Raw genomic sequence first — 16,194 nt, 5'->3', positions numbered from 1 at the left:
CTTGTAAGTCTCTTTTCACCATAGCACACCCTCAGGGATTTCTGGAACAAATATGGCAAGAAGCATCATCATGCTCATAATAGCTCAACTCACACAAAGTTGCATGCATTTCGACTAAGGATCTTCTGATTAGATTGACATCAAAAACTCGGTATTTTCCAGGATATCCTTCGACCATATTCACAGTTGCACCACCATGTTTGGGCAACGGATTGGCTTGTACATTGGGACCAGAGTCTTTAAAAGAAAAAAAATACCATTTTGCATTAACCTTCTCACCTCAGCTTTCAAAGAGAAACAATTTTCAATATCATGATCGGGTGCTCCTTGATGGAATACACAATGATGAACAGGTTTATACCACCACTGAAGCTCTTTCGGAATAGCTGGTGGAGTTCTTGTTTGTACCAAATTCTTCTATATTAAAGTAAGAAATAATTATGTATAGGTCATTGGAATTATATCAAATTGTGCGGGCCTTTGGGAACGATTCTGTTGATTTTGTTGATTTGTATGTTATTGAAAATACGATTGATAACTCGGTGCTACTTGAACAACCGGAGTAGAATTAATAACTGGAGTTACTAACACCACATGCTGATGACGTTGATTGTTCCTCGGAAATCTCCAACATTTCTCTTGCGAGATAGCGGTAACATCATGTTCCTTCTTCTTGTTTAAATCATTCCCATACTTTCTGGAATTGTCATATGAACCACCTTCTTTAAATCATCCCTCACATAAACCTTATTCTAATCTCAAATCCATGTTTACCATATCGGTAAAATCACTAGGAGCGCTTGCAACCATCCTGTCATAATAGAACAGACTCAGAGTCTTCAAAAAAAGCTTTGTCATTTCCTTCTCTTCCAACGGAGAACTGACCTACACAGCAATTTCGCGCCACCTCTTCGCGTACTCCTTGAATGTTTCTTTATACTTTTTGGACATAGAACAAATTTGATCTTTGTCTGGTGCCATGTCAAAATTATACTTGTACTGACGAACGAAAGCCTCACCTAGGTCATTGAAGGTTCGAATCTGGGTGCTATCGAGTCCCATGTACCATTTCAAAGCGGCACCAGTCAAACTGTCTTGAAAGTAGTGGATCAACAATTGATGCTTGTCAGTCTGAATTGACATCTTACAAACGTACATCACCAAATGATTTAAAGAACAAAAATTTCCCTTATACTTATTGAAATCTGGAACTTTGAACTTGTGCGAAATCTTCAGATTAGGAACTAAGCACAATCATGATCATTCTTCCCAAACTGATCTTTCCCCCTCAAAGTCTGAATCTCTTTCTGCATAGCTTGAAACTGTTCTTAAAACTCGTCCATCCTTTCATAGACGCCAACAGTTTCACTCTGATCAACATGAAAAATGGGTTCTTTGACATAAGGAGCACCATGAACTACGAGAGGTGGTATTGACATAACTGGTTGAGCCATAGGAACTTCAACAGCAGGTTGATACCCTTCAGGCATAAAGTTATGAGGCATGCCCCAAGGGAAACCAGAAGGCATGTAGTGCTGCAGAGCACTGACTGGAGCCATAAAAATGGGCGTAGACACAATTTTAGAAATCACAGTCCTCTGGAGCGAAGTCTGAGGAGAAGGAGGTGGTTGATTTTGAGCAGCCACCAGAGTTTCCATCATAGTAGTAAGCATTTCATAACTGCCCCTCAAAGTAGTCACCTCTTTACGAAGTTCACGATTCTCTTGCTCTAGATGATCCATCTTCTTTAGTTGATTAGCTCGAGTATTGTACTGGTGAGACAACTTGTCTGGACGAAGACAAAGAAAGAAATAATACCTTTGGAAACCTTACTCAAAGCAAGACCAAGATGATGCATGATATGCAAATGTGGATGTTATTATTATTATTTTTCAAGGAACTTTAAGACATAAATTGCACACATCATAATAGGAATAATGTGTTTCGAAGTACTGAAAATCTCATTTTATTAATAATGTAAAGGATTACAATTATAAATACAATTTAAATGATTATAAATGGAAAGAAACTGGCTCTATGGAATCATGTTCGATGACGACCCAACTTTAAGCTGATACTTCTTGCAAATCCTTTTGATCTCTATTTCATAATTGTTTTTTATAGAATCTTTCTCCACACGAGCTTGTCTACAATTCCTTTCCAACCACCAGAAGTAGGAAGATAAGTAGATGAAATGCTAGAGGAAAACAAATCCGCTTGGTCTCTTAATCTCTTCACAACACGTTGCTCAAGCAATTCTATCAAGTTATCCTTCTCCTTCAACTGCTCCTATAATTCTACCTTCTCAAGTTTTGAGGTGTGAAATTTGTCTACCCAATCATCCCTCTCTTGATTCATCCTATCCAAAGCCTCTTGTTACTCCTCTATGCCTTTAATAATGGGTGATTTGACCATTACTAAAGACATAGGTCTTTCATAAGCATATGGCATCTTGAATTATTTTGCTCTCTTCTTCACCCAACTAGTGTAAGGCTCCAAAGCTATACAATTCTTAAATCCAAGCTCGCTTTTTCCTTTCCTATGAATATTGTGCCAAGCATGCACCATCCTAGCATTCAATCCTTGAGTGTATTTCCCTTCCTGAAAGAATAAACCCTCCAATAAAGTGTTATTAGGTTTGTATTTCATAGCGAACCCAAGTCAATGTCTCGCCAAAGTCGGATTTTAGTTGATTCCCCCTTGCGTACCAAGAAGAAGCACATTAAAGAACTCCCTACAACTATCAATAATCTCAACGTTGTTGTAAGCAGAAGAATACTAAGTTATATCATCATTGGTGAGAGACATAAGTCTTTGAGACCACCTTAAATAATCCTTGTTTTCTTTAAAGATATGAGACTGCGGAAAATGCGAAATAAACCACTTGTACAATAAAGGCACAACACATGCAATAGTTCCACCTCATTTAGAAGTCTTATGATGAATGGAGAAATAGGTGTCGCCAAGCAAAGTTGGAACTGGGTTCCCAACCAAGAAGATCCCCATAGCATTAACATCAACAAAGTTGTCAATGTTAGGAAACAAGACCAAACCATATATGAGTAAGGCAATAATAGCTTCAAAGGCCACCATGCTACTAGCATTGGCAAAAGAAAAGGCTTTATAGGTCAGAAACTTTGAAGTCAACACTCGGATACCTCCTTTGACAGTGAGATTGACATCTATGTCAAATTTCCTCAGGTGAATAGCTTCAGCAATAACTCGAGACTCAAGAATCCCTTCCACTCCACTAAAAGGAACTCTATCATAAACTAGCATACCTAAAAGATAAGGATACTCCTCCATGGTAGGAAATAACTGATAATCGGGGAAAGTGAAACACCGATAAACAGGATCATAGAAATGAACCAAAGTACAGAGAAGACCATCCTCAACATCAGTATATAGAACAAATAAAAGTCTCCCAAAACGGTCTTTGAAATCCTTAGGATCATCCATAAAAGATGCTAGCTTCCTTAATTCCATGAGATCAGGTCATCTGAAACTGTATTTCCGAGTCTTCCTTCTTCCAATATCCATTATCAAAATATTTGTGATGTTTGTAAAGAGAGTCTCTAAGTTCCTCGAAAATTGAGAAAAATTCTTATGAATGCAATGAGTGCATGATGCAACAACCACAAACAATATCATACAAAGCACATAAACAAGGTCCAAAGGTTTGGAGTCACGGGCATGGAGCCAAGGGTAAGAACCAACCCACAATGTGTATACTAAGGGTATAATTACCTATAGAACAAGGTTTTAAAAAGTTCTCAGAGTCATAATCCCATCTTTTGGATATTACCGGCTTAAGCAACTTCTCATCAACCAATAATATTCTCAAAAGAAACTCGTCCGAATGTAGTATCGTGTAACAACTAATTCAAGTCTACACCTGAATAGCCACCACACTGCATCCCAAAAGGCCAAGATGGGTTAAGGGTTCTAAGGTCCTCAGCTTCTCGAGCTCCCAGGTCAGAAAAAGTGATGCCAATTACGACTACTCGTGTGGCATCAGTAATCCCAAAGGGGTCTCCACTAAGTGGGGGATCTCAAGCCAAATTATTAAGGATTAACTCCACATAAGCCAAACATGACTATACCACCCTCCTATCATAAGAGCTCTCAATTCCGGGTATATGACTTATCTCACCACACAGAGATCACCAAGCACCAGACAGAACCAACAATAACAAACAACAACAAACACAATATATACATATAAACAAAGATGAGCTTAACCCACTAAGGACTACTCCCCATCAGAATCACCACTTTTCTGTAGCGGTAAATTTTTTGAGATTAGGCTATTGATTAACTTAACTTATAAAGCAAGAGTTGCCACCGTGTTTTTATTGTTTCCAAAGGAAAAGGGAAAAAGTACGAATAAAATCGGAAGAAGTTTTAAAATAAAACTAATAAAAAGAGACAAGGGTCCGGGGGTTAGTTATGCAAAGGGAAGGTATTACCATCCTAAACATCCATGGTACTCCATGGGAACCTCTCTGAAAATATGTACATTCTAGTTTAAAAAAGGTGTTGTTTGCAAAATATTGGAGAAATGGTAAAAGAAATATTTTTTATGATTTTTTTGGTGTTTGCTAAGACCTTTTGAAGTCTCATGCTTGCGTACTAACAAAGTGCAATGGAGGATCAAAACCTCATAGTTCATGGTAAAAATAACAAAGGTGTTTGTTTTGATTCATTTTTAATGAAAAGACATTTTGTCATTTTAAGGAGAATACTCAACTAGTCACCCACAAGTATGAGATATTTGCATCATCACGAGAAGGGCTTCAACCTGGATAAGGATCAACAAGTATGCCACTAGCTCTCATAAATGGAAAAAAATTGTCATCAATACTATGGAGATAGGAGAGTTATATCTCAACTATGGAAATGACTCATGTCTAAACTTTTGAGAAAAGTTTTAAAAGGAAAAGTACACAAAGGGAACAAAATGGTTTACATGATGTCATACCCCAAAATTTGCCCGTTAATCTTGCAGGACATTTTTCAAGGCACTCTAACTCATTTTTCAAGGCATTGATCTTAAAGGAACAAAGACCCAGCACACAGGTGGTCAAAAAAAATGGCTTAAAATGGCTTGCTCGCTAGGCGAGCCAAATCATTTGCCTAGCGAACTCTTCGCTGCGCCACTCGCCTAGCGAAGCTTGCGAATACCAGAATTTTTGGGCTTCATTCTGAGCCCATCAGGTCACAAAAATTATTATAAATACCAAGACCTCATTCAGAAAAAGGGAGATCAGTCAGAGAAAAGGAGATCAGTAAGAGAAAAAGGGATTGGTCAGAGAAAAGGACAGAAGGAGACGGACAGAAACCCTAGCAAGGAAACCCTAACAGAAGCAACCGAGCAAACCCTGGAGGCTAACAAAGAGAATTCAGAGCAACCCTAAAGGAAACCCTGAAGACAACTCATCTGCACAAAGGTTACCTCCGCCCAACTCAATCCGACACCAAGAGTGATCTGCCAATTCAACGTTGCAATTCAATTGCAAACAGGTTTGCACTACCATTACCGCTTTATGCTCTTAATTTACATGTGGCATTATGATTGAATTTATAAACACATCTTAGATTTTGCATATGGGTTTAAGTATATATGAATGTGCAAAATAATATCTTGAATGTTTAACCATGTAATTTCTGTAATGGATGCCATAGGGTTTGGAGCTCGCTAAAATCGTACTGTTCTTAAATTCAAACCCGCAGTCGTTCGCTAGCACATCGTTAAGCGAACCTGTAGCGAGTGTTCGCTAAGCCCTCGCTAGGCGAGGCAGCAGCGAACGTGACAGTCGCTGACTTTTCTGTTCTGATCTTTGCTCATCTGACATGTTCTATCATAGCCATGCATTGTTTACCTGACCCTATTACTGTTGTGATTCCTTTTGTTTGGTGCAATTCTCGATTGCACCCTGATTTGGTGTTCTGACCTGTTTGCTGAATTTTGTAAGGGTTCACATACTCCCGGAAAAGGTAGCTTGCTAGGTATTCCACTTTATTTGTGGGATACCCTTGTGGAGATTCATCCTAATTACCTAATTGATTATGATATGGAGATTCATCCTAATTGCCTAATTGATTATAAAATACTGCCTTTGAATATGTGATCTTGGCCCTCTCTTTGTTGCCTTACGGTATTACGGTATTACGGTCATGTCCCGCGAATGTGGGGATACACTTAGCAAAGACCCTTCGATTAAATCATCATGTCCCTATAAGATAAATCATAGTCCCTCGGATGCTGCCTGCGAATACATGATTTTGTCCCTCGATGACCCATCGTTGTAGCCTACGGTTAAATGATGATCGTCCCTTCGAATGTTAAGGTATCCTTACAACTGTTGCTTTCAGTGACCGATCGATGACCCTACGATGTCCCTTACATCCAAAGGACAAGACTACTTACTTCTCAATAGTAAGGACAGTTTTACCCTCATAAGGATAGGAAATACCTATAAAGACCTGGGTAGGTATAACTCTTAATTGCTGACTCACAACTTAAAATATTTTTCACACCCCACAAATTTGCAAAATATCTATTAGAAAATCACCACTTGGCATACATTCGTACTAGGATCATTGCCAAGTTATATTTTTTCTAAACCGCTTTCAAAATTAAACGAGATAAATACTTTGTATACGTTCGTACAAGAATCATTACAAAGTTAAACTCTCTCTTCAAAACATTTTCTAAGCAGTTCACAAACACTTTTTTTTAGACAAGAAAAATAACATAAGTGATCAAGCAATTAAGAGCCCATGGATAACCATGGATACAAAGGGTGCTAACACCTTCCCTTTGTATAATGTACCTCCCGAACCCAAAATCTAATCAAGGTCTTTCCTGTTCTTTTCCGCCTTTCCTTATTGGATAAAAGAAAAGTCGGTGGCGACTCTTGCTAACCGCGACATTTGCTTTCCAAAGCAAAAACACAAAAGTCCAGTTCACCGTATGACTGAACTGGCGACTCTGCTGGGGATAACAAAGAGAGGTTACCTTAAAAAAAAAAAAAAAAAAAAAAACAAGATCGCTTATTTGAATTGTCTGATTTAATTTTAAGGGGTTGCTTGGGTATGTTGTGCTTGAGTGAAAGATCCTACACCCGGATCTAGTGTACCTTAGGTAAGTAGCAATAGATCATCGCGACTATCCGGCGTATACTGGAATGGTTAAAATGATGGCGACGGTTAATGTGACACTTTGGATGTCCTGATGTTCCTCATGTTTACTTGAGGAGAAATTTGGCGTCGGCGTGGTGTCATCAAAGCATTAACCAGACCTTTAGAACCCTAATTGACTCATCCTGGCCATTAGAAAGTAGTGAGATAACTGACTTCGGTTCCGACTGGGGTTGGTTGAGACTCGGTACTACACTCTTTGAGATTGGACTTTAGGGAAGCTTTGGTCAACCACTTGGTGTTGCACTGAAGTGGACTTAAAGGAAGGTCAATGATTGGAGATCCTTTTAGAACCCGGTTACTATTCTAGGACAGGTTGAACCAACCAAACTTCAGTGGGGAGGGTACTTACCTATGGAACTCATGCAAGCCTTAAAAGTTAGGGATGATTGTTGTGTGACTTGTTTGTGCTTATTATTTGCTTACCATCATAACATCATAACATCATGATATCATGGCATTGTACTAACCATTTCAAGGACTTAGGGATTTGACTTTGCTCTGTTTAACAGGGCTATGGCTTCCAGGAAGACTATCCGGATTAATTTCGTAGTGGCCTCTCCTCAACTAAAGAATTTAGTGTCATAACTTCCTGATCAGGCTCAGTTCATCAAGAAACATGGTTCTCTCCTCAATTTAGTTACCACCGGTTTCAAGGAAGATATGATGAGAGTTTTATTCCAGTTCTTCGACCCTAAACATCATTGTTTCACCTTCCCGGATTATCAGTTGGTGCCCACGTTAGAAGAATTCTCCAGGCTGCTTGGGATACCTATCCTTGATCAAACACCTTTTAGTAGTTTAGAAAAGATTCCGAAGTCTGAAGAAGTTGTCGCGGCTTTACACATGACAAAGTCCGATATTGAAACTAATTGGGTAACAAGAAGTGGAGTTAAGGGTTTACTTGCCAAATTTCTGATAAATAAGGCCCGAGAATTCCTAAAAGTTATGGATGTCCATGCTTTCGAAGATGTCCTAGCATTACTAATCTATGGTTTGGTGCTATTTCCTAATCCGGATCAGTTCATAGACATGAATGCTATTAAGATATTTCTCACTCATAACCCTGTGCCTACCTTGCTTGGAGACATTTTGCATTCCCTTCACACCCGTACTATGAAGAGGCAAGGGACTCTCATGTGCTGCGTACCTTTATTGTCTAGGTGGTTTATTTCGCACCTTCCTCAATCAGTCTTGAAGAACGAGCAGAATTTGAAATGGTCTCAAAGGATAATGTCGCTCTCCCATTCAGACATCCGTTGGTATCCTCATCTCAAAGAAAATGTTATCATCATTGACCGTTGTGGAGAGTTCCCTAACGTACCACTCCTAGGAACAAGAGGAGGTATTACTTATAACCCGACCTTAGCCCTACGTCAGTTTGGTTGTGCTCGAAGAGATGGTCCACATGAAATAATTATTCGAGGTACTGTGTTTGACTATGACAACGACTCTCAAGGTCTCCGTCAAAGGTTTGTACGAGCTTGGGGCATGGTGAAAAGAAGTACTTTAGGACAGAAAAACTCTATTCCTATGGAACCTTATCTCAGATGGGTACGCGCAAGAGCTCGTGAACTTGTCATGCCATATCTTGCAGTCGGACCATTGATTGTTGAACCAGGAGTTGAAGGAGGTACTCCTCAGATCATTCCTTATCCAGATATGCCTACCGATGTTGAAGAATTGAAGAGATCCTGGATCCAGTTGAGAGAGGAAAGGGATACTTTTGAAGCCCAGTTCTGTGCTGAAAGGAAGAAAGTGTTAGAACTTACCAACCAGCTTAATGAGGAACGAAGACTCAATGCATATCTTCGCCCAAAAAGAAGCCGTCCCTGGGAGACTTGAGCTTTCATTGTATTTTATTATTTTGTTGTAATGAACATTGATTAAAGAAATTATTAATAAAGTTTCCCTCCTTTTGGTGGTTTACGCAAAGTTAAATTCCAAAAGTCCTTGAAAACATTTCATACATTGCATAGCATAACATAACATTGCATAACAGGTATTCTAAAAGATCAATGTTCTCACGGTCTTCCTTCTAAACAGAAAAATGGCCGTCGAACAAACTGTCAAGGATCTCCAGGCTCAAAATGCTCAATTCCAGGAGATGATCTTGAACTTATCCAAGGGGCAGGAGGAACTGAAGGCTCTCTTGCTCGAGAAGAAGAAAGACAAGAAAGTTGTGAGCTACATTAACCCGGGAAGAAGGCTTAAAGGACAGGCCGCAGGAGTCAAGATCAGAATGCCGAAGGATCAAGAAGAGGAGACAGAGAATGATTCAGAAGAGGAGAATGTTGATCTCTTCAACCCTGAGGACGACGATGAAGATTACGAGAATGAACAGTACTCTCCAAGAGATGGCAAGTACAAGTTGCTGGAAGAACGTATGCTAGCTTTGGAGGGCCAGAAGGCGCCCGGTCTGGATTTCGAAAGCTTGGGTCTGGTCTCCGATGTGGCCATTCCTCGCAAATTCAAGATCCCCACTTTCACTAAGTACGATTGTGCGTCTTGTCTTCAGATGCATCTGAGAGCTTATGTGAGAAAGATTCAGCCGTATACCACTGATAGAAAGCTATGGATCCATTTCTTCCAAGAGAGTCTGGCTTGCACACAGTTGGAATGGTACTATCAGCTCGAGAGCTCTAACATCCGCACCTGGACTGATTTAGCGACAGCTTTCTACAAGCAGTACCAGTATAATTCTGAACTAGCGCCTACTCGGCTACAGTTGCAGAATATGACTATGGGATCTAAAGAAGGCTTCAAAGAATATGCTCAAAAATGGAGAGATTTGGCTGGCAGAGTCAAACCCCCTATGACTGATCGAGAATTAGTAGACATGTTCATGAGTACACTGACGGGCCCATTCTACAGCCATCTATTGGGAAGTTCCTCATCAGGTTTCACTGAACTTATATTAACAGGTGAACGTGTTGAAAGCGGCATTCGAAGTGGAAAGATACAGGCGGCTACCTCTGCAAGCACCAAAAGGTCCTATCAGGGGAGGAACGAATCGAATGATGTGTACGGTCAAAGGGGTCGTAGCAAGAAAAATCGTGACCATACTGTTGGGGCAGTTACGATTGCAGCACCGCCATCTCAAAACTTCCAGCACAGACAAGACAGGCCAAGAAGGCAGTTTACCAAGATCAATATGACTTTAGCACAGGCACTGCAGGGTATGCTAAAAGCAAAGTTGATTACCCTCAGAGATCCTCCTACGAATCCCAACACTACTTCTCCTCGTTATAATCCCAATGCCAGGTGTGCATATCACTCCGATAGCCCCGGGCATGATACAAACGATTGTTGGTTGTTGAAGAATAAGATTCAGGATATGATCGAGGCTGGAGAAAATGAATTTGATCCTCCAGAGATTCCTAATGTCATCACTGCTTCTATGCCTAATCATGACAAGATTGTTAATGCTGTAGAGGATGCTGATAGCGATTGCGACTTGGATAGCTGGATTTTCCCAACAATTGGTGACGGACTCAATAATTGGAAGGCTGAAGACACTATCCCGATTTCCTTTACTCAGGAGTAATTGTTATTGCTTATTTTAGTGTTTCAAATTTTGTAATTTTTATTATGAGCTTCTTAAAGCATTGTGTCTCTGCCCGGGGCACAATAGCTAATTTGTTAAGGGTTTTTGTCATTTTCATAAGCATATTCACATTCAATAAATCAATGGACTTTTTGCATTCAAATATTGCGCTCTTTATCTTTCCTGTCATCTTTTAAACAAGCTATGCTTTCTTACACACACTCACGTAACAAATTGCAGATCCATACCCACTCTGGATCCTGTTGATAATGGTTCTACTACTGTTCATTATGACTTTGAAAATCCGATCTACCAAGCCGAGGATGGAAGTGAGGAAGATTGTGAAGTCCCTGGAGAACTTGCCAGACTGTTACTACAAGAAGAAAAGACCATACAGCCGCATGAGGAATCAATTGAAACTGTAAATCGGGGTACCGAAGTAGACAAGAAAGAAGTCAAAATAGGAGCAGGCTTGGAAAACAGTGTCAAGGGAAGATTGATTCAGATGTTACATGACTATATTGAGATTTTTGCTTGGTCTTACGAAGACATGCCGGGACTGGATACTGATATAGTAGTGCATCGTTTGCCAATGAAGGAAGATTGTCGTCCTGTTAAGCAAAAGGTTCGCCGCATGCGTCCTGAAATGTCTGAGAAAATCAAAGCCGAGGTTATGAAACAATTCGATGCAGGTTTTCTGGCTGTTACTTCTTATCCTCAATGGGTTGCTAACGTGGTACCAGTGCCAAAGAAGGATGGTAAGGTGCGAATGTGTGTAGATTACAGAGATTTGAATAAGGCGAGTCCCAAAGATGACTTTCCACTTCCGCACATTGATGTTCTGGTAGATAACACCGCTCAACATAAGGTATTCTCATTCATGGATGGATTCTCAGGTTATAACCAGATTAAGATGGCGCCTGAGGACATGGAGAAAACTACGTTTGTGACGCAATGGGGCACTTTCTGTTATAAAGTAATGCCATTCGGTTTAAAGAACCCAGGGGCAACGTACCAGCGTGCTATGGTGGTTTTGTTCCATGATATGATCCATCATGAAATAGAGGTATATGTGGATGACATGATAGCCAGATCTCATACTGAAGAAGAACATCTCGATCATTTATACAAACTGTTTGAGAGGTTGAAGAGGTACAAGTTGAGATTGAACCCGAACAAATGCACCTTTGGAGTAAGATCCGGTAAGCTCTTGGGCTTTATTGTCAGTGGTAAAGGAATTGAGGTAGACCCGGCTAAGGTGAGGGCTATTCAAGAAATGCCAGTTTCCCGTACAGATAAAGAAGTCAGAGGTTTCTTGGGACGTTTGAATTACATTGCCCGATTTATCTCCCATTTGACTGCTACCTGCAAACCCATCTTCAAACTACTGAGGAAAAATCAAGAGATGGTATGGAATGATGAATGTCAAGAAGCTTTTGATAAAATCAAGAAGTATCTCCAGGAACCTCCAATTCTGATACCACCAGTTGAAGGAAGACCTCTAATCATGTATTTGACCGTGTTAGAAAGTTCAATGGGGTGCGTGTTGGGGCAACATGACAAGTCTGGTCGAAAAGAGCATGCCATATACTACCTTAGCAAAAAGTTTACCGACTGTGAAACAAGATACTCACTGCTTGAGAAAACTTGCTGTGCTTTGGCCTGGGCTGCTCGCCGACTAAGACAGTATATGTTGAATCACACCACTTTATTGATTTCTAAGATGGATCCTATCAAATATATATTTGAGAAACCTGCCCTCTCCGGAAGAATAACAAGATGGCAGATGATTTTAACAGAGTATGATATCCAGTATACTACCCAAAAAGCAATCAAAGGAAGCGTGCTAGCTGATCATTTGGCTCATCAAGCAGTGAATGATTACCAGTCTATGAATTTTGAGTTCCCAGATGAGGATGTCATGCTTGTTACTGATTATGAAGAACCTGGACCGGATGAAGGACCCGAACCGGGATCCCGATGGACTATGGTTTTTGATGGATCTTCTAATGCATTGGGCAATGGTGTTGGTGTTGTAATCATTTCCCCCAAGGGTTGCCATACGCCTTTCACTGCTAGACTATGTTTTGACTGTACCAATAATATGGTTGAGTATGAAGCATGTATTTTGGGACTCGAGGCTGCTATAGACTTAAGAATCAAGTTTTTGAGTGTGTACGGAGACTCAGCATTAGTAATCAGTCAGATCAAAGGAGAATGGGACACTAAACATCCAAATCTCATCCCTTATCGAGAGCAGGTGTTGACATTAATCCCATACTTTGAAGAGATTACATTCGAACATATTCCACGAGAAGAGAATCAGTTGGCAGACGCATTGGCTACCATGTCATCTATGTTCAGAGTCAGATGGGATGATGAAGCTCCCATGATCACCATTGAACGATTAGATGAACCAGCATATTGTTATGAACTTAATATTGAGGGAGTAGAGGAGAAACCTTGGTGCCACGAAGTGAAAAGATATTTAGAAACTCAGGAATACCCTGAAGGGGCATCCATCAAAGACAGAAAATTCCTGAGGAAGTTCTCCGCTAAATTCTTTTTGAGTAATGGAGTATTATACAAACGTAATCATGATTCGACTTTGCTTCGCTGTGTGAATAAAAAGGAAGCAGAAAAGATTATGGAAGACATGCATGACGGTATTTTTGGGACTCATTCTAGTGGACATACGACGGCCAAGAAGATTCTGAGATCAGGGTATTATTGGTCTACCATGGAAGCTGATTGCCACCATCACTCCAGAACCTGTCACAAGTGCCAGATCTATGCGGATAAAGTACATGTGCCTCCTGCTCCATTAAATGTGTTGACAGCCCCTTGGCCCTTTGCAATGTGGGGCATTGATATGATTGGAGATATTAAACCTACTGCTTCTAACGGACATCGTTTCATTCTTGTTGCTATTGATTACTTTACAAAGTGGGTAGAGGCAGCCTCATTTGCTTCTGTTACCAAGAATGTGGTGGCACGGTTCATCAAGAATAGTCTTATTTGTCGATATGGCATCCCTGAAAGAGTTATCACGGACAATGGCACCAATTTGAACAACAAGATGATTACTGAACTCTGCACGCAGTTCAAAATAAAACACCATAACTCTTCTCCGTACCGGCCAAAGATGAACGGCGCCATGGAGGCTACTAATAAGAATATCAAGAAGATCATACAAAAGATGACAGTAACGTACAAAGACTGGCATGAGATGTTACCGTTTGCTCTCCATGGTTATCGCACTTCAGTGCGCACTTCGATAGGGGCAACTCCGTTCTCTTTAGTCTACGGAATGGAAGCCGTTTTACCAGTGGAAGTTCAGATTCCCTCTCTAAGAATCATGAAAGAGGCGGGCTTAGATGAAGATGAATGGATTCAGACTCGACTCGATCAGATAAATTTAATTGATGAGAAGAGACTTGCGGCTGTTTGTCATGGGCAGATATATCAGAAGCGCATGACCCAGGCATTTAACAAAAGAGTCAAGAGACAGGTGTATCAAATTGGCGACTTGGTGATCAAGCGTATCATTCTACCACAAGGTGATCCCAGAGGCAAATGGACTCCCACATACGAAGGGCCATTTGTAGTTATGAAGGTATTCTTTGGTGGAGCCATGATGCTTGTTACAATGGATGGCGAAGATTTCCCGCATCCTGTGAACGCAGACATAGTTAAAAAATACTACGCATAAAAGAGACCTGCTAGGTCGACGTATCTAGGCAAAAGTAAGGGCATCCCGGCGAACCAAAAGGGTTCGGGCAAAAATTAGGGATAAACATATAAAAATGTACACCCGGCAAGTCGAAAACCTGAAAAGGCGGCTTGGGCAAAAAAGGGTATCCTGGTGGACTGAAAACCTGAAAAGGCGGTCCAGGCAAAAATTAGGGATTAAAGCGTATGACTATGTCCCATTCTCAGTCAGCTTCACCCAAGTTCAAAGGACTGAACAAGCTAATCACTTTTATCCGACCGCAGGAGATGAGAGGCTTGAAGACATAATGACAGTAGTGGAATTAAAATCAATGGGACTTTTTCTGCATAGCTTTCTCTTTGTTTTCTTGACAATTTCCTCTTACTAGGATTTCTGTCTCCTTGTACACAAATTGCCTGTTTATAGGCCCTCTTTCAAAATCAATACAATTTTAGTTCGGAAAAAAACGTTGTTGTTTTACTTCCTCTGTTTTGTTTGCGTAAATGTCCATTGATTTAGTTTGAATTAATATATGCATTTGAATATGATCGATGTTTATAAAAAATACATGCATAAAATAGCAATAGCAATTACTAAAAGACTTCAGGATCGAGGAGAAGGTCTAACCATGCGTTCCAAGGAATCCGGTTGCTAATTTCATTCCCCAACAAAAACCAGCTATTTCCCAGAAGAGGTCGGCATCACCAGATAGACTGGTCATCTCTTCCATCCCCAGCCAGGCTCTGTTGGATATTTCCACCATCAGACAGAAATCAAGTATCCCCAGCTAAGAAAGGGTCATCAATACAAGTATCTCTAACCAGAATATTGGGATTTATTTTCCCATGGAAGAACTTTTCAGACGCATAATTCATTCATTACATCATTTCACAACATACGCATGCATACATTGTTCGCATTTATTTTCAGAAGCATAAAACATCTCATGCATCATGACATGGCATGAAGCTAACTTTATTTTTCAGGTTAATTATCCTTCGGATACGGTCAAAATAAAGATCCATTCAGACGGACATCTTTATCGATTACATTTACATCTTTCAGATATGATCCACATGAACATCCATTCCGACAAGCACTCTGATATCCTCCTAATGGTGGCACCTTTAAGCCCATCCCAGACATTTATTGCAAATACAACATATACAAATATTGTCAGACATAGCCTAACGTACGGTTCATTCTGATTCAGCCTAACGTATGTGTCATACCCCGATTTTGGTCCTGAATTTTTTCCATTTTTATTTGGCACTTGGCCTAAAGTTCATTTGCATACATTCATGACCAAAGGCAACCATCCATTCCCAAATCCATATTTTTTGATAAACATTGCTCATTATTTAGTTTTTCTTTATCATGGTGTTTTGATTATGAAATGGATTCTAAATATTTGACTCTTTTTTTATTTTTCAATTTTAATTTCAAATTAAGTCTAATTCCAAATTTCAATTTAATCTTAACTGTATTTTCACTAATGATTCAAATTCTAATTGATCTTTAATATCCAAATAAATGTTAGAATTTGATATCAAAGTAATTTTAGCAAATTATAGATTAATTTGATTTTAATTGTTTTTATTTAGCTTTTTTGATTTTTTGTTGACATTTTGATTAGTCTCGGATTATCCCTAAAAATCCATATCCATTTTATAACCAAAACACCTATTTCCATAAACCAAGTTACAACCATTCTTATTCTTCACAATCATCT

At 39.8% G+C, this 16,194-nt stretch overlaps 1 protein-coding gene across 1 annotated transcript; it reads right to left on the bottom strand.

The window, feature by feature from the left end:
• Window positions 1-1,328: 1,328 nt before the first annotated feature.
• Window positions 1,329-3,459, bottom strand: LOC127101873 (uncharacterized). The gene is made up of 2 exons (XM_051039306.1): window positions 3,159-3,459; window positions 1,329-1,789 (listed from the first exon to the last, which is right to left on the bottom strand). Exons 1-2 carry the CDS (start codon window positions 3,457-3,459, stop codon window positions 1,329-1,331), a joined length of 762 nt encoding a protein of 253 aa, XP_050895263.1.
• Window positions 3,460-16,194: the final 12,735 nt, after the last annotated feature.

The sequence above is a fragment of the Lathyrus oleraceus genome, chromosome 7 (assembly GCF_024323335.1).
Source record: "Lathyrus oleraceus cultivar Zhongwan6 chromosome 7, CAAS_Psat_ZW6_1.0, whole genome shotgun sequence".
Taxonomy (NCBI): Eukaryota; Viridiplantae; Streptophyta; class Magnoliopsida; order Fabales; family Fabaceae; genus Lathyrus; species Lathyrus oleraceus.
The sequence above is the reverse complement of the archived record's forward strand: the minus strand, read 5'-3'. Positions and strand labels throughout refer to the sequence as shown.

Coding starts and splice junctions, on each gene's coding strand:
- LOC127101873 (XM_051039306.1), bottom strand. CDS start 3,459: ATGGATGATCCTAAGGATTTCAAAGACCGTTTTGGGAGACTTTTATTT. Junction 1,790..3,158: donor CAATCTCACTGTCAAAGGAG/GTATCCGAGTGT, acceptor GTCTTCGTCCAG/ACAAGTTGTCTCACCAGTAC.